This window comes from Anopheles bellator, chromosome 1 (genome assembly GCF_943735745.2).
Source record: "Anopheles bellator chromosome 1, idAnoBellAS_SP24_06.2, whole genome shotgun sequence".
Classification (NCBI taxonomy): Eukaryota; Metazoa; Arthropoda; class Insecta; order Diptera; family Culicidae; genus Anopheles; species Anopheles bellator.
The window spans coordinates 43,956,727-43,980,825 of NC_071285.1; the positions used below are offsets into that span (position 1 = coordinate 43,956,727).

General features: G+C 49.6%; 4 protein-coding genes across 4 annotated transcripts; 1 reads left to right on the forward strand and 3 right to left on the reverse strand.

Annotated features, from left to right (window-relative positions):
* The first annotated feature begins 2,486 nt into the window (after positions 1–2,486).
* On the forward strand, positions 2,487–8,531 carry LOC131215674 (uncharacterized). Its single transcript, XM_058210065.1, has 5 exons — positions 2,487–2,869; positions 2,961–3,202; positions 5,173–5,339; positions 5,415–5,477; positions 5,547–8,531. Exons 1-5 carry the CDS (start codon positions 2,487–2,489, stop codon positions 8,529–8,531), a joined length of 3,840 nt encoding a protein of 1,279 aa, XP_058066048.1.
* A 2,001-nt stretch (positions 8,532–10,532) lies between these two features.
* Positions 10,533–14,457, reverse strand: LOC131215375 (probable chitinase 2). Its single transcript, XM_058209767.1, has 4 exons — positions 14,315–14,457; positions 11,906–12,070; positions 11,624–11,819; positions 10,533–11,560 (listed from the first exon to the last, which is right to left on the reverse strand). Exons 1-4 carry the CDS (start codon positions 14,409–14,411, stop codon positions 10,573–10,575), a joined length of 1,446 nt encoding a protein of 481 aa, XP_058065750.1. The 5' UTR covers positions 14,412–14,457; the 3' UTR covers positions 10,533–10,572.
* A 1,201-nt stretch (positions 14,458–15,658) lies between these two features.
* LOC131215675 (probable chitinase 2) lies at positions 15,659–18,384 on the reverse strand. The gene is made up of 5 exons (XM_058210066.1): positions 18,380–18,384; positions 16,985–17,169; positions 16,717–16,912; positions 15,728–16,652; positions 15,659–15,664 (listed from the first exon to the last, which is right to left on the reverse strand). Exons 1-5 carry the CDS (start codon positions 18,382–18,384, stop codon positions 15,659–15,661), a joined length of 1,317 nt encoding a protein of 438 aa, XP_058066049.1.
* On the reverse strand, positions 17,824–22,249 carry LOC131208838 (uncharacterized). Its single transcript, XM_058201747.1, is given in 4 exon segments — positions 17,824–19,084; positions 19,086–19,227; positions 20,346–20,458; positions 20,535–22,249. Coding segments are annotated over 4 exon segments (2,016 nt in total). The 5' UTR covers positions 22,244–22,249; the 3' UTR covers positions 17,824–19,032.
* Between the last annotated feature and the right edge of the window lie 1,850 nt (positions 22,250–24,099).

A 24,099-nucleotide genomic window follows, 5' to 3' on the forward strand; every position in this document is an offset into this window, starting at 1 on the left:
CAGGGCACCGCGGGCCGACCGTTGGCCCCGTTGGCTCCTGATATAGATCATCGGCCAAGTAAACGGCCGATGACGACGACGGAGGCCGACGACGTGCTTATTGTTGAGCACGTCACAGTGTGCAATCTGACGTCGATCATTATTTTTGATTGCGGTGTGTCAATGCTAGAAGTCAAAATTATCCTGAAGTAGGAACTTCGGATCATTTCCATGCATAGGGCTGCGTGTCGATATAAGTTTGGTACACAATCTACGGTTAAAAGAGACCGGGGTAACAGCTGGCCAGCGTGCCCTTTTGCTCTACTAGTTATTTGGCGATTGTGTAGTAATTCAAAGAAAGCATTGAACTCCTAATTAACCCAGCGATCAAAGAGTAACTCAATCCGCAGCTTGGACGCAGCAAACTCAACACCTTTAACTTCAGCAACATAAACAACGAAACGAGCTCACAAAACACCTCGCGATCGCCAGCCCAGCTCGCCAGGGAAACATAACTGTACAGTTAGCGAAAACTCGCGGAGCGAAAGGAAACCAAGCCACGAAAGAACAATTCTCGATCCGCTCCGCTGGACGCAACATGCGCGACACGCGCAACCATGGTCCCTTCCCTTGTTAGTCGGGTTTTGATGAATGCTGGAATTTTGTATACGCGCACGGTGGTGTCGTTCGCTCTCGGAATCAATCCCGCTAATGATGGCCAAAAAAGTGATGTTCACAAGCAATCGGCAAAAAACCCTTCAAGCTCGTTAACTTTTGAGAGCCGGCTTTAGTGAATGTGGTGATTCGTGGAGTCGTGTGAGCATGAGGTGAAGAGAAAGTCCTCTGCGCATAAGTGCATTTGCAATCGATTGGGTAACAGGCCCGATCGATTCGTGTCAAATCCGGACGTGGCCTGCGAATTTGATGAAATCTGTTTCTCGGCAGTCGGTCGATTGTTGTTCTATCAGGAATCGTTCGCGATCGCCATGTTTGTGATTTGCTATCAGTTCGTCAACCTGTTCCTGTGAGTAAGGTAATCTTAGTCTTCCGGACAACGTCTCGTGGGTCTCTAAAAAAATCCGTAGCATAAATACGGGACTTGCAGATTCGGCTTACAGTTTGATCTTGTCCGCCTAGCGACGGAGCTGATTGAAAGCCGGAAGATGCCAATTTTCGACACTCGAGAGCGTTGCTATGGAGCGACCGCAAAGTAAAAAAAATCATCGCATCGCAAGCGGCGTGCTTCGATTGAAAAAGAAGGCAGTAAAAAAACAAACGGGCGCCTAAATCAGCCGTCCACATGGCGTCGACATTCGTGAAATCTCTGGAAAATATGCAGTCCGCAGTCCGTGGGACATTCTACAGTCGAAATTCCAGGATATCTTTATATAATTCCAAAAGGCCCTTCGTAAACGCCATCACTACTGCGTCCAATGGGTGTATTATGTTAACAGTCAATCGAGACGAAAGATATGCCCACAGACGGCCAACCAATTGGGATCCGAATGTGTTCGACAACCCAGGACAACTGTGTGGGCTTTACGGCGAAGGGCATCTCTCAACGCACCGCGGTGTCTATCGCAAAGTGCGCGGTCGCGTTTGATCTTCGTCGCTCCGTAGCACCAAATTATGTTTTCAACGGGCCAACGGCATAAAGTCAGCCCATTCAACATGAACATCGATCCCTCTTTTTCGAGGGTTACCTTTTGTTTTGTGAAAATTATGTGACCCTACCTACCGCGCTGTGACGGCGTACCGAACGTTAGGACACGGTTCGGTACGCCATTTGTTAGGAACACCTTAACGTTAACTGCGTTCTCTGTACCAAGGCAGGTAGAAGTGTCAAGTTACAGAGATCCTTCGTGTGAATTAGTCATAATCGATAGAGAGAAGATATTTTTTTCGATGTCAGTTCCCGGAGCAGGTAGAGAGCTCAAAAGCATCCCTTCCCGAAGGTTACTTGCACGGCGACCCTATTGGAATGGCCCGCCATGAAGCAATTAAAAATGTTCGACAGCGTCACCTTTTAGTGGTGGGAATTTTTGTTTGTACACATTTATTGCATGAGTTATAGGAAGTTGTTCAGCAAGCTAAAAGGGCGCCTAAACTAGAATTGGGCACTAGAAGCAGTCGACAGTTTATTGGGTTCCTGAATTGAAATGATCCTTTTCCGATGTACGCAACACGCATACAGGTCTTCCGACGGTCGTGTTCCCTTTCACTAGCACCAATTGGAAGGCCCGTGAGACCGGCAAAATAGGCCACACCAGCAACGTGTCACGCTTCTCCGGGGAGCTTCGATCGCTTTGCGTAATTGCGATCGATCACCAAGCAGGCACACCGTGCCGATCGTCGTTTAGGATTTAGTTTAAGATTTCAATTTCATGCTTTGTTTGTGTTTTCCTTTCCTTTTAGACCGAACGTCCAACCCAACGGCAAAGTCAGAGACCGTAACGCGGAGGGCAAAGTAAAGTTGACTGAAAGTTTGCTGGAACCGACCTCTCACGATGACAGTCCAGCTGAACGACCTACCACCGATCCCTGCGGGTGCCGCTTCGTCGCAAAGTCAACACCGCTATCATCTCCATCATGATCCGGCCTACAACATCACGACCGCCGAGGCGGACCTCGACTATAACAGCGACAATAGCCTAGCGGCGGTACTGCATCAACAGCAGCAACAGCAGCAACAGCACCTCCCTGCGGCGGTAGCGCCACATCATGCGCATCACCACCATCATCGTTACATGCCGTCGAGCTCCAGTTCTTGTGATAACACCAAACAACCGACACACCGGGGGCTCGGCGGCAGTCCCGGGGCTGGCGGGTCTTGCGATGAGAACACGCCCAGCGTTTTGGACATCAATCTAGACACCAAGAAGATTTCGCTGTAAGTGTTCCCCCGTCTCGGCGGAGCCACTCTCGTGGTGGTAATGAAACTGTGTTTGCTTAACTTTCTCCCACCGTTTTGTCACACACAGTGCCACTGCACACCACGGCTCGAGGCTCAGCTCACCGGCCCGATTCGGTTCGGACGAGCGGAAGTACACCAACAACCATCATCGTCATCATCATCACGGTCACCACATCGAGGTTTACAGCGATGGGGCGAACGTGCTCGACAACAGCAAGCTGGAGGAGGAGATCTCGGAAGATGATCGAGGGCCGCCACTTCCGCCACGGCCGGCACCGCGAACCCGCACCCTGCAGCGGATGGACCCGGGTAAGTCGTACACGAGATGACTCGGCACTTCTCCTCGGGAGGCTCCGACAGGGGTAGAGTCGATAATTTGAACCCATTTTCCGATCCCTCTCTCGCTGTGTGGGAATCCACCGATCGGTGCGAATCGCTCTACAACCGATCCGCACCCCGAACGCGGAGGCTCTCTCGCGCTGCTTGGGCAAGAATTAATTTACGTTTCAATTTAATGGCCGCGAAGCATCAACACCGAACTGAACGCGAGATTGAAAACCCTGGCCGTTTTTTTTTTCGGGGAACGAGTCGGAACAGTCGGCGGAAATGCTTTATTGATTGTTCCAGAAGTTTTGGTTTGAAGAAAACGAAAAACAAGCTGGACAACATATCAGGGTGAAGGATTATCAAGCTCAAGTCCACCCCTCTATCAGGTCCTTTTTGTCCTTTTTGGTGGAGGGTCTAAGCTGGTTCGTAAACCGCCACTCTCATGACCGACCCACCTGGCACCTGGCGAGACCTTATGGACGTAACCGAAATGGCTTCTTCAGACATCTGGGTGATCTGATTCTGATTGATGTTTTCGCCAGTCCATATGTGAGCCACAGGCCATATCGGAGAGCCACGATCTAGCAGGACTCGTAGTTGATGGTCCTTGCGGTTTCTACAGACTCCAGAGCTTGCACTGCTCCTGCCCAACAAACACTTGGAACGAAACCTTCCAACCGTCAGTTTGTATCCTGCTAACCCTTCGATGGCAAACCGAGAACCGTTCTCTTCCATCAAGGGACATCCCTTAGCACGTGACGCCCGATTCGGCGCAGTGCGGCCCGCGGGCCCAAGAGCAACTGCCTCGCCTCGCCCAAACGGCCCCCACAGGCGGCCATCACGACCACACAGAGGCGAGGGCCCTACGTATGTGATCCAGACACGCGGTGTGCAGCGCAGTGGCATTTGTTTAGGGAAATGCCACAGCACATGATAGCCAGGAGCAGACACGGAGCGCTCCAGGATACACGTCGTGTCCAACACACACCACAGAGAGCTCGAGAGAAGCTCGTTTCGTCTGTCAAAAGTTTGCTGAACTGGCTGGTTGGTGTTTGCGCGGAAAGGAAGTAAACAGTTTTTAAAGCACTGCCGTTCACGATTATTTTCCGAATCCGGGGACCAGTTCGAGAAAGTGCGTCTAGCGTTCCGAAGAGTCTGCCCAGCCAACCGGACGAAGAAAAGTGACACCCAAAATTTACGCCTTACAGGACGGCGCGGAACAGTGCAGACAGAGCACGGGTTGCCAAAATGTTTATTTTCTTTTCCCAATCCCGCTCCTGGCCATCGGTTTAGAGTTCATTCCAGTCTGTCATTAAAAGCTTGTTGTTTTGATGGCAGTGGTTGTATAATGAGCTCCAGCGACAAGTAGGCATAGAGATAGTACAATAAACGGTGGTCCACAAAGGAACCCGGGCATTCGCCCCTTAGCGATGCTACGAGGAAACCCTATTCCGATCGAATGGTGATTGCACTAGAAACCAGATAGTACAACAGACGGTAACAATAGCAGTATTACTTAGTGATTAATGTTTAGATTGGCCGTAAAACTAGGAAGCAATATTCGAAGTGGAGTAAGGAATGATGCAAACTGTGCGTAATGAAAACGATTCAATCGTCACGGACTGCCGGGTTTAGTGTAGTCGAAACGGTTTAAGGGTAGTGTTGAGTGTCTCGTTCGTCCACCAAAGGGGAGCAAACCCCTCGAGCCCAGGGAAAGCCCCGGAAAAGTCGTCAACAAACTCTGCCGCCACAGGATGCACGGCTATCCGTTCATGCAAGTCGTTCAGTACAGTGTGCCGACCTGTACGTGGGCACCACCGCCAGTCGACCCGTCGCGCCCTCCCTCGGCCACAGCGGGTTAATATTCCGGCGACATCGCAGCTACACGGCCGCCGTGTGATACACGCTTTGTGAATGGTGCTCTTTCTGACAGCTTGTTCTATTTTCCGCAGCTCCCTCGACGTCCGGCGTGCGGAAGTACGTCATCTGGTGTCTGATATGCGGTGGCATCTCCAGTCTGCTCGGTGTGCTCTTTCTGGGCATCTACTTCCTGCTCCGGTCGTACACCAGCACCGTGGGATACTTCGAAACGGTGCCAACGTTCGTGCCTGCGACACTGGTAGGTGCTTCCGGGGCTGTCAGCACCCACAACACGGGGACGACATAAAATAACTTGTCCCCCTTTCAATTTCAGCTCATGTTGACTGGCATCTGTATAATGAGTCTGGCGAGGCGAAGGAATCGATACAGTTACTTGGTACGTACACAATGGGTTCTCCTTCTGTCCACCGTGCCACTCACAAACGCTTCGCTTCATCCTTCACAGATCAAACTTTCGGGGGCCTGTGGACTGGCCTCCGCACTGACGTGCGCTCTCGTAACGGTGACGACGACGGTGTTGCACATGAGCCGGTTGCAAGTCCTGCGGGAGTGCGAGTACACCCAGAAAACCCGGACGTGTACCTGCTACTCGGTGACGGCCGACAAGCAAACGGACGGTGTGGATGACAGCAGCGTGCGGTTCGTGTTCGACTCGACGTCCGACTGTGGTGTCGTGCACGGCGCACTGTACTCCTGTTTGCGGGCCGTCTTCGGACTGTCGGTGGCCGGGGTGCTGGTGGCCGTTTTCAGCTGCATGCTCGTGTACCAGCTGCTCAGCCACGAGCGCAAGAAGATGTACTGGGAGCAGTTGGAGTTACGCTGCCGCTCGCTCTACTCCGGCCAGCAGGGCGCTCCCTCCGTGCTGCCGTCCGGTCCGGGGATGCTTGGCGGTGTCGGTAGTGTTGCTGGCGGGACGATGGGCGGTGGTGGACGGGCCGGGAACTGTCGGTGCTGCGAGCAGTGCCATGCTCACCGGAATGCACTACCGTCGGCCTACCCTTGGGAAGGGGACAATCGATTCTGGACACCGGGACAGGCTGGTAACTTCTACTCTCCGAACCCGGGAGGTGACGAGCCGGGTGGAAGTGGTCGGTTGAATGCGAGTGGTCGCCGCCTGCCCGGCTGGAGCTGGCCCCGGATGCCCTGGCAGCGTAGTGATGCCGCACCCCAGCGGATGTCACCCCACAGTCCCGACTCGCAGTACGGTTTCTCCGGAAACCGGACGGGACCGGGGGCGGGTGGACCACCGGGTGTCGTCGGTACTTTACTCGGTGATTCCGTGCAGCCCCGGTACAACGTGATTGACCAACAGTACGGTATCTGGGGACCCCCACCACCGTACAGCGACCCGAACAGCCCAGCGCGCCGTGGTCGCTATCAGTACATCCACCCTGGCCAGTGTGGTCCGCCGTTGATTGACCCAAGCACCGTTGGAATGGTAGGCCCGGGCACCGGGCCTCTGATGGCCGGTGGGGGAATGGCCCAGAACGGACCCGGATCGGGCATAACCATTCTCGAATGTCACCAGCACGCCGTAATGGGTGTCGACGTTCACGGTATTCCGCAGCAGTACATGCCCGGACCGCAACCGGGGGGCCATTCCAGTGCCACCAGCCATTCGACGCAACCGGCCCCTAATCATTATCCGCGTGGTGGCAACAGTTCGCCCGCGGGCTGTATCAATGCAACAAACGCCAGTGCGGCCAGTGGCGGTGGCAGCAAACGGCAGCAAACGGGCGGTGGGTATGGCAAGGAGCGTACGCAAACGAAGGACAACTATGAAAACACACCGTCGGACAGTGATGGACCGGGGCGGGATCGGTTCTCCAACACGCTGCCGCTGCGGAAGGCAAAGAAGCGCGTCGAAGCCGGAGCGAAGAGCATCGGCCCGAACGTGGGTCAGCCGGCCAGTCGGGTGAACGTGCAGAACGTGTTCGGCGGGCCCAACCAAACGGCCAGTCTACTCGCGCAGACTAGTAACCCTTCGGCATCGCTGGAAACGTCCGAGAACGAGTACCACGAGCCGAGCCATCCGTCCAACACTGGTGGCAGCGGTACGGTGGCCGATTGTCTCAGTGGTGGTCCTGGATCGCCGATGGTTTCGCATCGATTGCTGGGCGGAGGAGGGATGCGCCCGGGAGCCATCGTACACCCGCCGAAGACCCGGCGGCTAAAGCAACCGGTCGGGATTGGTGGTGTGGAGAACAGTGGCTTCCAGACGGTGGAAGCCCTTGAAGCCGAAGCGGCCCTCAGCGGGGGTAAGCTCCTGGAGCCGACCGAATCGGAGGTCTACTTTGCCGACGTAAGCAGCTGCTGTAACATGTCCGTTAAGAACGACAACTACTACGAGGATGCGGGTCAAAAACGTAGCAAGAAGGACAAGCAGCAGCAGCACCAGCAGCACCAGCAGCACCAGCAGCACCAGCAGCAACCGGATCAAGCGGATGAGTACATTGCGCAGCGGTTCGGCAGGCGGGAACCTTCGGTGCGGAGTCGGCTCCCGTTCCCGCAGACCGCACTACCGCTGGGTGAGAAACCGCAGGTGATGCCCCGGTCCTCGCTGATCCCGAAGGACATCTCCCGCCAAAGCATGTGTTCAGTGGATTCGGGCGAGAAGACGGACTATACGGACCTCTCGCCTGCCACCCCCAGTACAAACTTTCCCTCGGTAGGTTCTAGCTACCCTTCGGAGGTAGCCCCCCGTAGCAGCGGTAAGCCGTCCCAGTCTGCTGCGCCGTCTGCAGCCGATGGCAGTCAGTCGGGCATCCGGGGCGACCACGAGACCCCGGGCAGCTGTAACTTTATTGCCTCGTACCCGTACTCCTCGAACGAGCAGAGCCAGGAGGCGCACCGGCGCTCGACGAAGAATCTGCACGACATCTTCCTGGCCCCCGACTCGCAGTACGAGGTAATCAAGGAATTGCATAGATTTAAGACGACCCCCCTCTCGCTAACACCCTTCGATCCATCGTCATCACCATCGTCATCGTCCTGCCAGGATTTGCCGGTGCCGTTCCCCAGCGTGCCCGCACCGTTCGGACCGGGATCGTCGGCCGGTGGCGGACCGGCGAGTGTGGCCGGATCTTCCTCCTGCACCGTGACATCGGGGCCGACCGTGCCCAGCCAGGCGAAACCGAAGTCACCGAAAAACCTCAACATCACCCCGATCAAACGCCAAAGTCTCGGCACCAACATCAGCTCGATCATCCAGAACCTGAGCGGGAACGACGTGGGACTGCTGTACCACACTAGCAGCTACAACCAAAGCGACGAGTCGGTGGCTACCGGTTCTGCTGCGTCGTCGTCGGGGCGACGTGAGCCTAATGTCCACGATGTGAGCGCTAGCAGCAACGAGGACAACGAAGATACCTCCAACGATGAGCGGTGTGGTGGTGGCGGCGGCGGCGGAGGCGGCGATCGTCGATTGTGAGACGAAGTGTACGTGTGAGCGACATCCGGCTAACAACTCTGGCAGATCAGGCATCACACAGCGTGTCCCTCGGAAGGATCCGCCCCCTTTGGTTGGGTGTGATAGCTACGGGCATCACCAAACCTCATCGACTGACCTGACGCCGGTCCTCTCATTAGACGACGGATCGTCATAACCCGTGTGCGTATTCCATCCAGAACCGACAAATAATCAACACAAAATAAGTTGAGGCCCAATGCCACCGTTTCCATCCATAGGTACCGCGCCAAAAAGAAGTTGCGTGGGGGATAAAGACTCCTTGGGTTAGATTTTGTTGTTGTTATGTAGTAAATACGTTACTGGATCCCTGCCTTCCGGAGCAATGTCTTGCGCCTCAACGGCGCTTGGCTATACGAATCGACTTTGGTCGAAATCGATTCACTCGAAGACGGCACAGTTGAGTGCAGGAGGCGTGTAATGGGCCGCGAACATGCAACTACAGTATCATGAATTGTGCCAATGCCATGGCCCTTCGCTGCACGCAGCTTATGCAACTCTTCAGCTCTCTAGGTCGCTAGCTGGCGAAATATTACTAAAACGCGTTTCCCTTCTCATGAACCCGGTGAGTTGCATGCTGTACTTCCGCAGAGAAGTGATGAACACATGTTGTAACTGCCTAAGAAGTCGGTCACACAGATCATTCTCGCAAAAGATTGCCTTTTCGGTTGCATTTTAAGAAGAGAGCGTTAATCATCAATCGGTCGTTCCGCTGGATTGGGCCTGACTTGGCCGCCAGCTAGCTTGTGTTCGCTAAATGATCTCCTAGAATCGGTAGCTTTAACAACATTATTCCCCTTCTTGTGACTAATACGTATAATCCTCGAAAAAAAATCAAAAAGCGATAAGATAGCGAATGTTAACAAAAACACTGGTGGCGACATTGAGAAGGTGATTGAATCAAGCGAAAAGAAACGGTTGCCCCGAGTTGGTTTTGTTTTTTCTGATTTTCGGCTTCTTCGAATTCAATGCTTACGGGAGAAACAATCAATGGAATGCGATGCTGATCGCGTTGTTAAGTGTACATACGGCCCCCGGTCAAAACAAGCTGGACAGTGGAAACAGCGGCGGCGCAATGCTGGGACTATTGTTATTTAGAAAATACTCCAAATGCCATTATATTGTTGTATAGATTTCCTTTGATATAGTCGTTAGCGGGCTACCCTGCGCCCGGCACCCAGAGCCTTCGCGCTGTCCCGATCGTGGCAAAACAATCCCTTGTTCCCTCCATTATATGCCCGATCTGCTAACAAAATAGTATAGTGCCGTTGTACAAGTTGTCCTTAGTGAAATCCGAGCTAGTAATGTGTAGAGACTCCCGCTCTAGTATTTAATCACCGTAGAAAGACTGGCGTACAGAGATAATCGAACACGCTCGAGAAGACAGTTCAAATTAAATCAGCAATGGCGTTCATACGCTCCATTCGCATTCGCGTACGAAGTGGCGATTCGAAGTACTCAAAGAAAAGGAAAAGGAACAGTACAATGAACCGTGCCGAAATGTGATGTATCCTCTCGTTCGTTGGAACCAGAGGTAAAACAATCGGGCAAGCAAACACCGCATCCGTTTCCGAATCCTGGTCCGAATGTACAGACGATTGCTTACGCTTTCGACGCAGCACGTAGGGCATACGATGTAAAGCACTCAACATTGGATACATTAATCCGACTATGATAAGAAGCAAATATTATAATCTAAACCAAACATCTACGTACGGCTCAGAAAAGGGAACGGAAGCTGACCCATAACGTATTTACTAACTTTGTTACAAAACAAACGATACGTTGGAGTAAAGGCAAACGGATAATAAATGGAAGCGAAAGCAGTATTAAATGGATAACAGAAGCACCTGCTTGTCATCATTTTGGCGTAGCTTCATAGGGAAACAACTTATTTTAGTTACATAAAAAGAATGTCCGTCCAACATTCTTCCAATTTAATTACACACCTTTGACTGCTGGTGGCCAAACATGACACTAAAACTATTGGCTTAACAGAAAAACGTTAAAGAGCGTTAGCGACCGTGCGAAATAACAGCACAATGGCCAAGATGCTACCCGCCATACCAATCACATTGCACGACGAACCGGAAGGCGACGCACTGCCGGGTTTGGCATCGTCCGGCACACTTGGAATGATGTTCTCCTGCGTCAGCTCATCGGTAGCGACCACGATGGCGTTACTGATCGTCTTGAGCAGCGGATACTTGCCACTAACCGGGCGCGGGATGGAGAGTGTCACCTTGTCGCGGTCACCGAAGTCGACGTACGTATCCGTTTCCGGTTCACACAGCCCATTGAAGTCATCCGTATCGACTGACCACACCATCAGCCCGGCAAGCTTCTGACGAACGGCGAATCGTACCTTGTTCGCGATCGACCGCGTATTATCGTACACTACCACCTGCGACACGGTGTCGTTCGATTTGGTGGCCACCATCTCGGCCGCAGCAGCGTCCCAGGAGAGCGTCCAATCGGAGGGATTCCGCTTCAGTTCTTCGCACACCTCGTTGTAGCCCATAAAGCCGTTCTCTTTCGTGGACGGTCCAGGAAAGCCCACTTCGTTGGCCACATCACCCAGCAGTGCGCGGGCTTTCGGACTGACAAAGGTACGGCCGTAGAAGGGTAGACCCAGCACGAGCTTACTGGAGGGCGCACCCAGATCGAGCAGGTATTCGATAGTGTACTCAACGTTCAGGAAGTCTTTGCTTGTCAGTGGTGCATTGGGACCAATCTGTCGGTTCCAGCTTCCGTTGTAGTCGTAGCACATGATATGCAGAAAGTCCAGATACTTTGACAATGCTTTTACATCGTATGCCGAATTGATCGTATCCTTCCCAGCGCCGATCGCTGAAGTGAGCAGCAGATTATTCTTCTTAAACACCTGACTCAGTTCACGCACGAGGGCGACGAAATTTTCCCGATCGAAGGGCTTTCCACCGCGCTGCGTAGGGTACTCCCAGTCCAGATCGAGACCATCGAAACCGTACTGTCTGGAAGGGAAAGAAAGTGAACGTGTGCCGTCGGTCGGGGTTCCGTGTTCCGTGTTATCTCACTTGACGAAGTTAAGTGCGTTCTTCACAAACGCCTGTCGCCGCTCGGGATTGGCCGCCAGGTTAGAGTACTTCTCCGAGCCCTCGTTCCAGCCGCCGATCGCCAGTAAGACCTTCAGGTGCGGGTTGGCCGTCCGCAGCCCCACCAGCTTCTCGTAGCCGCCCTTGCCGAAGTTGTCCTTCAGGTCCTGCCATGCATCTGCGAATCGGAACACAGTGAAACACATCGGCAGCGGCCGCACTGATAAAAGTGCCGTTTGGCACAAAGTAAACAAGACACCTTACCCAGCGATTTAATGGCATTGTTCTGCTCGTCCAAACCGGCAAACGCGTAGATGGCGTGCGTGCAGAGGGTGGGATCGAACGCGTCCAGGGCGTAGGATGCGGTGCCCTCGCGATAAACGGCCCACGTTGAGATGTAGCATGTTACCACCCGGTCGTGGTCGGTGACTGAGGACGGAGAACGGAATGTAAGGCAGTTGCGGTTAGTGGTGCACGATAGTTACCCGAAAACTTTCAACCACTCCCGGAATATCGATACAAGAAACGCGGTAGGTTTTCGGTAGGAAGCAACGCTCACGGGGCGAACGTAAATGGTATGTTTTTGGAGTAAAGGTTTTTGCTGCGCAGCGATACCGGCTGTACACCAAAACATGAGTCACGCCTCAGCGATCGCTTTGCCGGTCCGTGCTGGGCAGTGGCTACGCAGAGTGCCCGCTGCCGGTAGTGAGTATGAACAGCGTTACGCGTATCAGGAAGTGCTGTCCGGTGAGCCGGTCAGCTAGCCAGTTGAAGCTTAGTCACGGAGCTTGATTGGCGGCGAGTCGAAGAAAGCCCTTTGATAACCTTCTTTCGTCGACGGTTTGCTATCGCTTGGCTTCGAGGGGCTTTGCATCCCGAACGACACTCGTAATCTTGACTAATTGTGAAAGGTCAAGAATAATTATGGCGAACGTTCATGATTGTAATAGAATAGCCAAAGTGTTTAGGCTTTAAAAGTACGAAAGGATTGAACCATATCGGTGTAAATGGTGGCTGGCTTGAGGTTGGTCTAAAGGTCTGGTCTCAGCGAACGTGCCCCTACTTGGCTTGATAAGGCCCACCTGTGTTCCTGTGGAAGAGGGTACCACTCTCTAAACATTCACAAATTATCTGTTGTTTTTTTTTACCGTTTTGTTTGCACTTTGTCACGCACGCTGATGAGTTGTGTTGTTTGCACATATTTCGAGCAATCGATCGAGTTTGGGTTATCACAACAACACACAATAGGAAAATGTTTACTATTCGTTTTTTTTGTTTTTTTTTGGCAAATACCTAATATGAAACATTTGTCTTAACACCAGCAAAGTCATGCATTTCCTCTTAGGGAAAAGAAAACAACAGATACTATTTTAAACATTTTGTTTTAACAACTGGCAGAAGAGAATGAATAAAATGCGTCAACCTGCGATCGTTTAGCACAACGAACTTTACAACGGACCTTTGCCCGTTTGTTCATTTGTTTTAAATTATGCATTTCTCATTCGTTGACATGAGAGCCGTATTGGTACATACATGGCGATCCAGAAGAAAAACAAACACCCAATACTTAAAACGAAAAGCTAACTAGGGTATGAACCATCAATGGTTTCGTTGTGGATTATGCAATAATGAGTTCAGTTTTCCAACACCTTTACGAGCCGGTTCCGGACAAAACTGGATCAAACAACGAGCTCCCGTTGTTTGTCGGGTGCTGAAGAACCACAGAATCTGCCTACCCCACAAAGTTCCTTCGCTCCTATGACGATTGTTTGCCCGTTTGCCGTTTTCTTGGGGATTTTTTCTTTTCAAAATAAACGATCTTGGGACAACATCTTAGCGAAGATGCACATAAGGAAGTGTTTCAAGAATATTCTTCGAACGGTTCCGTAGCACCAATTATCGACTGCCGTCAGTGGTTGAAGGATATTTCGTGCTTATGAAGTGTGTTTGAACATCATACACAGATTGCTGGGGGAATTGCCTGAACCACAGGATGGTTGGCCTATTTCAACTACAACCTTGGCTAAACTAGGCTCAAGGGGTGGAACTAGCTTAAAGTGAGCAGAAAACCGCAACAAAGTGCAATTGATTGCATTAGAATTCCATTCCATCAACAGTTTAACGTATTTTGAGCATAGTTCGCTTCAAAATAATTTAAAATTATTACCAAAATTCCCACAACATTAAATTCCTACGCTTGGTTTGTGGCGAAACACTAACAAACTACCCGCAACGGTCAGATACATAACTGCACCGTGCAATAAGTGCAGTGTTCCTAAGCAGTACTTTCAGTGCGATCGACGTAATTGGATGCCTTCGGTGGGGCAGGAAGTCCCGTGGAATAGTTTTTGCCCAGTGAACGGCTTCAACGAACTACTCCAAGGCCACACGTATACGCACGCGTGAAGCTTGATGCGAGGATGGATGGACGCAGCAATCTACAAAGAATGGTCCGATCCGGGAGAAGAACCCGTTCCCATGGAAAACTTGCTTAGAAACTGAGCAACTTTGGCTTGTAATGCGCGCGCGCGCACCATACGAGAGAAACATTTATGACAAACCCTCGATCTCGACCTTTCGCCGACCAACATTTCGTCATTCAGCGGCCGCTTCAGTCCCAGGGATCAGAACGCTGTTGTGTATTGCGGGTTTTATTGCTTCTTGGGTACGTACCTACGGCGCCGCTCCCTAGGCCAACCTGTAGCAGCAGTAGCGAGAGGCCCAAGCCGAACATGCGTCCAATGGCAGGCATTTGGCCCGTAATCGGCATTACAATTTATTTTCTCTTTCCTGCGAGTTTCCTCGGCGGTCCGAATGGCGGATTCCTTTGCACAGCGGAGGTTCGGTTTGATATTTACACTTGTTTCACGTTTCTTCTTTTTAGTCACTTTGTTACTCCATATAGAGCGGCTGCAGCTCGCCTCAACGTTGTCCCCGCCAACACGTATCCGTTGACCCAAAATCAGGTCTGCACGACAAGAAACTCTCCTTCAGATCTAGAATCACGTGCACGGTAAAAAAAAGGCACGCCTCCTGATCGACAGCTTGGTTTTTCTTGATTCGTTCACTGTGAAAGGAGCTACCGCACCGAAAGCGCCACGACATCAACGCGTACCAAGCGACGAACTCGGGCAAACTGGAGCGTCGTACCGACACCACAACCGGTCACACAATGGTTTAAGCGCAACTCATCACGCGCCGCCGACCCGCTTAAGACGCGAGCCACAGTGGAGCATTAAACGAGAGAGTGTGTGCGAGCACACAAACTCACTCCGAGCGCCGTGCCACAAACCTAAACGGCCACACCGCGATACGCGAGCCAACCTTTCACGACTGTGCAAGAGGAACACATTGCCACATACACACCACGAAACGCACTACGAGAGAGAATTGGATGGATTTCTTCTTATTTCTCTTATCAGACAAAACATGGACAGGGAAAAGAAACGAAGCTTCTTGTGGTCGATTTAATGCTCACGATGAATCATAATGGTGAACCTCTATCTTCATGTCCCACATTTGTTCGTTTCGGAGCGAAGAAAACATACCGAAGAAGGTTCGCCAACACTGCGGCATGGCGGTCATCTCGATGCCTGTTTGTTGAATGTAACGATGTAACGTTTTCCGTTTCAAGAGGCAACATGGAACTTTTCATATAATGATTCTGTTGAAGTTTTTAAATTTTCTGGTGCGATAGAAACGTACCTTGTTTTGCTGCAGGATTAATTTGTTTTAAAAAGCAATGTTTGTATTACTCAATTTGAGTTTCCGAAATATATATTTACTTAGTGTCTGTGGCGGACAATGGAGGTTTTCGTTAATCAAACAAACCACCATGATCGTTCCCTCGCTACGAAGAAATATTTAAACTTCTTTGCAAATTAATGTACGCAGCCATTAGTGGCACGAACGCAGCCACTAGTAGCGAGAAGGCTGATAGTTACAACTCAATCAAATGCTTTTAATAAATTTGTTTATTAAGGTAAGTTTATTATCGTCTTCTTATTTTCCACTGCTTTACACCTTATAGAGTGAATGGATCAATTTTAATAACTGAGCACTGAAAACTATACTTGACACACAAACCGCGCTAGCTGTCGATGATACATCCGTTAAAGAACTTTCCATTTCGAAATGTTCGGTTTCGTTGGGAACGATGTTCTCCTGCGTCAGCTCATCGGTAGCCACCACGATGGCGTTACTGATCGTCTTGAGCAGCGGATACTTGCCACTAACCGGGCGCGGGATGGAGAGTGTCACCTTGTCGCGGTCACCAAAGTCGACGTACGTATCCGTTTCCGGTTCACACAGCCCATTGAAGTCATCCGTATCGACTGACCACACCATCAGCCCGGCAAGCTTCTGACGAACGGCGAATCGTACCTTGTTCGCGATCGACCGCGTATTATCGTAAACTACCACCTGCGATACGGTGTCGTTCGATTTGATGGCCACCATCTCACCGGCTGCAGCGTCCCACGAGAGCGTCCAATCGGAGGGATTGCGCTTCAGTTCTTCGCACATCTCGTTATAGCCCATGAAACCATTCTCCTTCGTGAACGGTCCAGGAAAGCCCACTTCGTCGGCCACATCACCCATTCGGGCTCGGGCCACCGGACTGACAAAGGTACGGCCGTAGAAGGGTAGACCCAGCACGAGCTTACTGGACGGCGCACCCAGATCGAGCAGGTGTTCGATAGTGTACTCGACGTTCAGGAAGTCTTTGCTTGTCAGTGGTGCATTTGGGCCAATCTGACGGTTCCAGCTTCCGTTGTAGTCGTAACACATTATGTGCAGAAAGTCTAAGTACTTCGACAGCGCCTCCATATCGTACGCCGAATCAATGATGTCCTTGCTCGCCCCAAAAGCGGAAGTTAAAAGTAAATTGTACTTCTTGAATGCTTGGCTCAGTTCTTGCACGAAGGCCACAAAGTTTTCCTTATCAATTGGACTTCCACCGCGCTGCGTAGGGTACTCCCAATCCAGGTCGAGCCCGTCGAAGCCATGCCGCCTTAAATGAGCAAAATGATTAATGTTCAATTTGTAGCTGTTCGTAGTCAAAGCCATCAGCTTACCTAATAAAATGAAGAGCATTCGTTGCAAATGCCTGACGCCTTTCAGGGTCTGCTGTCAGGTTGGAGTACGCTTCAGAGCCTTCATTCCAGCCACCGATGGCCAATAAGACTTTCAAGTGTGGGTTAGACTCCCGCAGGTTTATCAGTTTTTCGTAGCCTCCCTTTCCCTCGTTTTCGTTCAGATCCTGCCACTCATCTGCGAATTGTAAATCCAAGCCATCGATCCAGCTCTACGTTACATTTCGTGTCAAACGGCGTAGAGACTTACCCAGTGGTAGAATGGTATCATTCTGCTCGTCCAAACCGGCAAACGCGTAAATGGCGTGCGTGCAGAGGGTGGGATCGAAAGCGTCCAGGGTGTAGGATCCGGTGCCCTCACGATAAACGGCCCACGTTGAGATGTAGCACGTTACGATCATATCATGATCGGTTACTAATGACACGAAATAGAAACTGATAATAAGATTGGACGGATAGGGCTTTTAAACACTGTTGCTTACCAACGGTACCACTAACGAAGCTAATAATCTGTAGCAGAAATAACCTTGCCAAGAGTGGCCAACTAATGGCAAATATGTTGCTCATCATCTGCGTAAAAAGACCGTTTTTTGAAACTGTTTCTTTTTAAGTTACTTCAGCACCGGAAAAACGTTGCTTCTTTGATGTTACACTGTTGTATCGCTATCAAAGATGATCGGCGCGCAATTGATAACGAGTGCACCGCGCAAACTGAACAGTTGCTGTCAACAAGGTTACCAAAACAAGACACTCTCCCAAATTAAAAACCAAAATGTGCAGCTCCAGAGGCTCCGGAGTCTGAAACGCGACTAACGAAACTGCCAGCGCTGGAATGCAAGTATGCTGCCTTTTTTTAATACAAAATGTGGTACTGTTAACAGTATCTTAAATCTTTGAATGATAAAACAAATTGTAAGATAAAAACGATCGTGAAAGATTCGTTAAAACTATGTAAGCACATTTCGTAACAGCAATTATGTGAGAAACAACCAAATGTATGCGTAAAATTGGACTTGTCAGAATTATCGGTGGCCCTTTCGGATGTTTAATTATGTCATACAGAAAAGACTGATGGTTTTACGTTTATTTTTATATTTCCAACAGGTGCGTTTGCTTCTCCAGTGCCGCTGTAATAGAGATTCGAGAACAAACAAATGGCAGCAAAATATCGCTGCCTGGTCAATCTTCGGAATCCAGTCAATCCTCACATTGCTTTCCGAACAGTACTAGTGATGGGCGAGTTTTATACTCATTTTCACTCCTCATTTAAACAAAGATCTTCTGTAGGACAATATTAAAACCACAATAGGACACAATAAAAATCTATGCGAGCGGATCGCTCTTCGGCAACAAGGGGGATTCATATAATCTATAGGATATGTCTAGAAAGATGCAGCCAAGGGAGCTGCTACTAGTGATGCATTTGCATTTGATTGTATTCGTTTTGATATTTGTTCTTTTCTATCCCAGTATTCTATCAAGAACCTTTCGATTCGATTGTTCCGCAGTTTTATTTTATATCCGTTCAGGAATGGTGCTTGCTCTCTGTGTTTCGCTGTGAGCCATCTACCTATGCTACCTATTAAGGAGTTCATCATTTAGCCACCGTGCCACTGGCGCACAGTGCGGTTTTCTAATATCTTACATCATTTAACAACTAAACTATGTTTCGCTACGCAACACAGCACATCATAAGGGCATCTGAGTGTACAAGGACGCAGAGCGGATTTTAGGAGTGATAGATAGAGGAAAAATGTAAGAAAATGTTCCCTCCCGTTCCGTTACCGCGTAATATCTTTACGATCCTACTCATCCACCTTCACCGTACAAAACCCCTAAGATTAACTATACCCGCGGCCTGGCCGTCAGTGGTGCAGCGGCTAACAAAAAGCATGGAAAAAGCGGAAACTCATATTCTAGAAGATTAAAGTCTGTGCTCTCGTTGTAAAAGGTCTTCCGTAGGAGAAGGTTGGGCATGAAAAAGTACAATAGTACGGTAATTCCAAATTGGACCACATAAAAATGTTTCGTTTAAAAAGGTGCTTTTTGCGTTAGTAAAGTAATGCATCATGTCACACGTGAGCATTGGTCTGTCTCCCGAGTTGCGTGTGATACTTAAGTAAGTGAGTAAGTGATAACAGCAATTCTTCCACCGCGGCCGTTTGGTGTGACCATTAAATGGACATTGAAGAAGCTCGAAGTGTCGACTATACAGCGCGAATGATTTTAGTAGTATACTTTAAAATGGTGTATCACTTGCGATCACGACTTTCACGATAGTTCAGTGCTTTCTCATGTTTAAAACTTTAATCGTCCATCGCTCGTCGCTAGAGAGCCATGCCGTGTCATTGGGTGATGGGGGTCCCGAAGAGTTGCGGCTATCGGACAGTGGCAACGAAATCCCGGTCGCCGTTAGGCGCGTCTTTGTATCGTTCTCCTGGAACCGCTCCATAATTTTGGCCACTATCATCGAGGGTGGAATGTGCGGGTTACCTTTGCAGGGAAGGAAATAAAAACACAAAGGTTAGAGCATCCGGTGTGAAAAGTGAAGAAAAATGCAAATAATACGCTGCGAATAACACATTCATCACATTCGCTGCAGCGAATGCATTATGCCCTTTAAGGACGCAGTAGCAAACCCGAAAACAATGAAAGTTAAACTGTAGTGCATAACCACGAGAGAAATAGAACGAGCAATGAATGAAATTTAAAAAAAAAATATTTCTACATTTTTTTAAGCAAACTTCAAAACTTCCAAAAGGAAAATGTGTGGGGAAAACTAAGCAAGGTGTTTAAAATTAGTACAACAGATATGTTCAAGCCGCAATTAAATCAAAATGAGCCAAAAGGAAGCTATTTAAGGTGTATGCCATTCAGTACGAACGTAGCAAGGTACAAAAACGGAAGATCGGCTACAATAAATCAAATTATGAAGAACGGACTGCAAAACAATAATCGCATGCATGCATCATATAGAAAATGTTAGACACGAAACCGAACAATCCACATTAACACTCAAAAGCATGCGTACAGAGCACAAACAAGATAGTTTACACTGCTTACACTTCGATTCGTCTGTTGCTAGCTAGCGTCCGAAGCGGAACCCTACCATTTGATTGTGACTACTGAATTCCCGATGAATAGATGTCACGCTTCGTGTACATTTACTGAGTGCGCTAATAGCTACAAACATGTTTGGTTAGTGGGAACTGTGTTGTGCAAACGACACAATCATACTCGACTCGACGAGAAGGAATAAGGCGGTAGAAGAGAGAAAAGCGCCAATGTAGCCCAGCACACCAGAGAGCGAGTTACAGCGAATTGATGAAGTTGCGCTTTTTTTCTTTCCGAAACCTCGTAGCCATTTAGTTTCATGTATTACATGGGTCTCGATTGAAAGCGCTGCAGAATGTGCAGTTTTTCGTAATCGGCTGGAATAGTATGATCGATACGAGAGATGATCCATGAACGATCGCCCGGCATAAAGAGAGAAAATGGAAAGGAGGAAAATATGAATAGCGAACCGTAACCTTCAGAGTGCCATAGGAACAGATCCTACGAAGATATCACAAGGAATGAGAATGCCGTGCCACCGTCTGCTTTATGCTTACCTACTAGGCCCCGATAGCCCAGGACACTATTCTCGTGGATTTGCATAGAAAGTTGTTGCTGCCGCAGAAAGGCTTCCGTATCAACGCCCCGTACCTGTGATGGTTTGAGGAACCTATCGATACAGGAGAAAAGAAAACTCAGTTTTGTCTCCTTTCGGACACTGGAAGCACTGCGGCACCCACACGTACCGTTTTGGTATTTTGGACAGTACATCCGTGCTGTGCGGTGCAGGGCCGAAGCCTAGGTTGAGCAGTATTTTCTCTGGATCGGGTTTACGGGCATTCAACAGACTTTCGACGCTCGAACAACGGCTCGAATCGGACTGAAGCGAACTGTCCTTTACAAGCATGGTGCTACGCCGTCGCTGATTATGATGGCCGGCACCGGACATTTGCTGTTGCTGCTGTGGCGACTGACTGTTGTGCTCCTGCTGGATACTCAATTTGCTCGACGTTCGCGGTATCGGACTCACCGGGACGGATCGAGTCAGGTTGCTGGTGCTGCCATTGTTGATACTCGAGCTGGTGTTGAGCGACGATGGATTGGGACAGCTATTGTTACCTTCGCTGATGGCAAACGACTCGTCGTCATCGTTCATCTCGCTAAAACTGCGCCCAATCTCCATCAAATTGTAACGTCGTCCGGTGGCACGTGGGTTTTCGCTCGAACTGCGCCCAATCCGACCGATACCCATCCGATGAGCACGCGGTTTGGGAGGATTAAGGTACACATCGTAAGCGTACGGATGATGTCCCCCACCGGGGGCGGTGGCCGTGTCGAGTATGTTTTCCTTTTCTTCGTCTTCCTCGCTGATCATCCCCGGGATCATGTCATCCGATTTGGGGAACGATTCATCGAAAGAAAACTCATACGCATCGGACGGATCCACATCAACGACGCTCACTTCGAGGGGGTCCTCCTGCTGCGACTCTGTGATCGACTGATCGTTTTCATGTTCCTTTTGAGGAGGTTTTTCTTCGCGAACCGATTCCGAAGGTCCAAGTTCAGGTGGAAAGTCAACCACAATCGGACGCGCTTCCACAGGTGCTTGCTCAGCGTCGCCGGATGTTTTGGGGATACCCATCGCACAATCCTGACGACTAGCACTGCCTCCAACTCCCAGCATATTGCGAATGTCCAGCTTCTTCGCCTTAATCAACCCGTACTTTGCTTTGTTCATGTTGAGCTTATCGTAGAACTCATTTATCTTACTCTTGCCTACACCAAACGCCGACGATGACGACGCTGCCGGTTCCGGTACGTCCACTTCAGTCTGTCCGGCGTCCGGTGCAGTAACGGTTGGAAAATTGTCCCCGGGCGTGGTTGGGCTACGATCAAGGTTCGACCCTGACCGATTGAACTTTCCCAACAGCGATTTCTTGGAAAGAAAGTTCCGTATCGAAAGTCCCGCTCCTCCGTCGTTGGATTGCTTGGAACGATCGGAGTCTTCCCCAAGTTTGGCCACTTTCGGTGTGCTAGACGAAACGGTTGAATCTGTGACTGCGGGTGTACTGTTATTGTTTTGAGGGCTCTCACTAAGTACATTCTCCAGGCTGGCCGAGAAATGTGCGTTCCCCTCCTGTACATCCCAACGGTATACTGAAGCCAGCTCTTCCGTTTGCTCGTCGCTACTGTCTCCACCCCAGTGCTGATCGTGCATCGCCAACGACTCGACGCCAACCGTCGTGCGGTGATGGATTTGGTGTTTTTCCGCTTCCCCAGCCATTGTAGCAACCGCTAGCTGACTTGATCCTGCCAATGGCCCGTTGTCATCCTGCATCGGAACCGTTCCATGATCCGAATCTGGTGCATCGCTGGTGCCAGGGTGAACGCCACTGTTGGGCATCTGTATGGAATCGACCCATTTCTGAACCGATGCCGGACTCTTCTTTCGCATTTCATCGACAATGTCGTTCAGCCAGTACCGTACACGCGATCGAACTGTGGCGCAATTGGCAAAAATATAGATAAATAAAAGACACGCATTAGAGACGATGTAACTAACTTGAAAGACGGTGCAACAGTGCAGTTTCAGAAAGAAACCAGTGAAGCTAACATATTAGCAAGAGGTCTAAACATCCATGGTGGACACCAAGTGCTGTGAAGTGAAAAATATTTAATTTCTAAAGGTGAATTTCGTTTGCAGAGAGCTTCTTTTCGTTCGTGCTTCTGCAATGGCCTTCAATTATAGAAAAGGAATGTTTTCGTTTTGACTTGCGTTGCCTCGAGTTCTTAACGATTTGTATATCGCTTTAAATTGTCAAAAACATGTGTTGCGAAGGAGAAAGATAAAATACAAGGGAACAAACGTGCTCTGTTGCATGCCTCTACTGAATTAAGGGTGGATTGAACGAAAGCCACAAGATCATCATTGATCCTCTATTACGATCGTCTGATCAGACCAATAACTCAGCCACAGAGAAACTTGCTGGCTCACAGCGTACTGCTTACATCGAAACTTTATTTGCCTTATTATCAAAAAATCACATTTTAAATAAAATAAGTTGTGACTGGTCACGTGTCTCCACTGCACCGAGTCATCGATTTCTACGCGAAAAGCGTTATTTCGAACCCAGACAAAAGCATCAACTTGAGTGCAAAACTTCAAATTGGTGCTTAACACGGCTCTGTCCGTTCTAATAATGATAACCATTGAGTTAGATGTATTCTTAACACGGCTCACATGTGCGTAATAACAGCGAAGTTTTCTCAACAATGTTCGACGAATGGACTCTATTGATAACGCTGAAAAACGTACTACGTAAAAAAGAAAATCAACTTTAAGACCAACCGACCAATCTTGGACGCACTTCTTCATCTTTCAAACGGTCTGATTCATAGTGGGCCCAAACGTTAGCAAAGTATTGCCCATTTTTAGATTTGCAGCGTTCCGTAATGCACAATGTTCAATGAAAGTTTCGATGGCTCAAAACAAAACTCACTAATACGTCGGGATCGAATCCGGTGCAGTTGCGAGTGCGACCTGTGTTCGGGACTGGCGCCCAGCTGGTCAAGATACCGCAACAGATGTTCGATCTCCATTCGTTCCAAGAATATCACTTCAAACATTTTGCCACCTTAGAGCGACGATGTTACCAGACCTGCGCCAAAAACACTACTGGCGTACTTTGCTGACCGTACTCTGACCGATCCGAGAACCGTGTGCAATCGCCAGCCAGGGGCCGACTGACACACACTAACAGTCGAGTGGCAAATAGAAACAGACAAACAATCGCACGCACGGCTGTGTGCGCTGTTTTTGCCAGTACAAGGACCAGAGAGCTGACCAACAACATGTTTGTCAACGGGTTCTCCCAGGTGAATGATGGTGTTCCATCGACCACAACGCCATTTGTACAGCATCCGGGACTTTAGGGTGAGAAGGAGGTGTGATGCCGTCCTTCCGTGCGAGGCCTGCTCTATGTCACCTGCGATGAAATGCCTTCCGAAAGTGGAAGGTAATTGTAGACACGTAACCAAACACAATGCCGGGTGGATCTGGTACATCACACAACGTGCTACTAGTTTCGATATCTTGTATGGTGGTCATATGATATGCTAAGCTACGAATTAAATTTATATCATTCAACTTCCACTCTTCCCTTTTGGTATGGCCTATAAAACTCCCGGTAGAACCGAGGGCAGTAAGGATTAGGCACTTGGCAAGACCAACCGAACCAATGCCACCAAATACGGCGAAAGGAAAATAAAACGCAACCTTCATTTGCTGCTAAAAAACGACATGAGTAATGT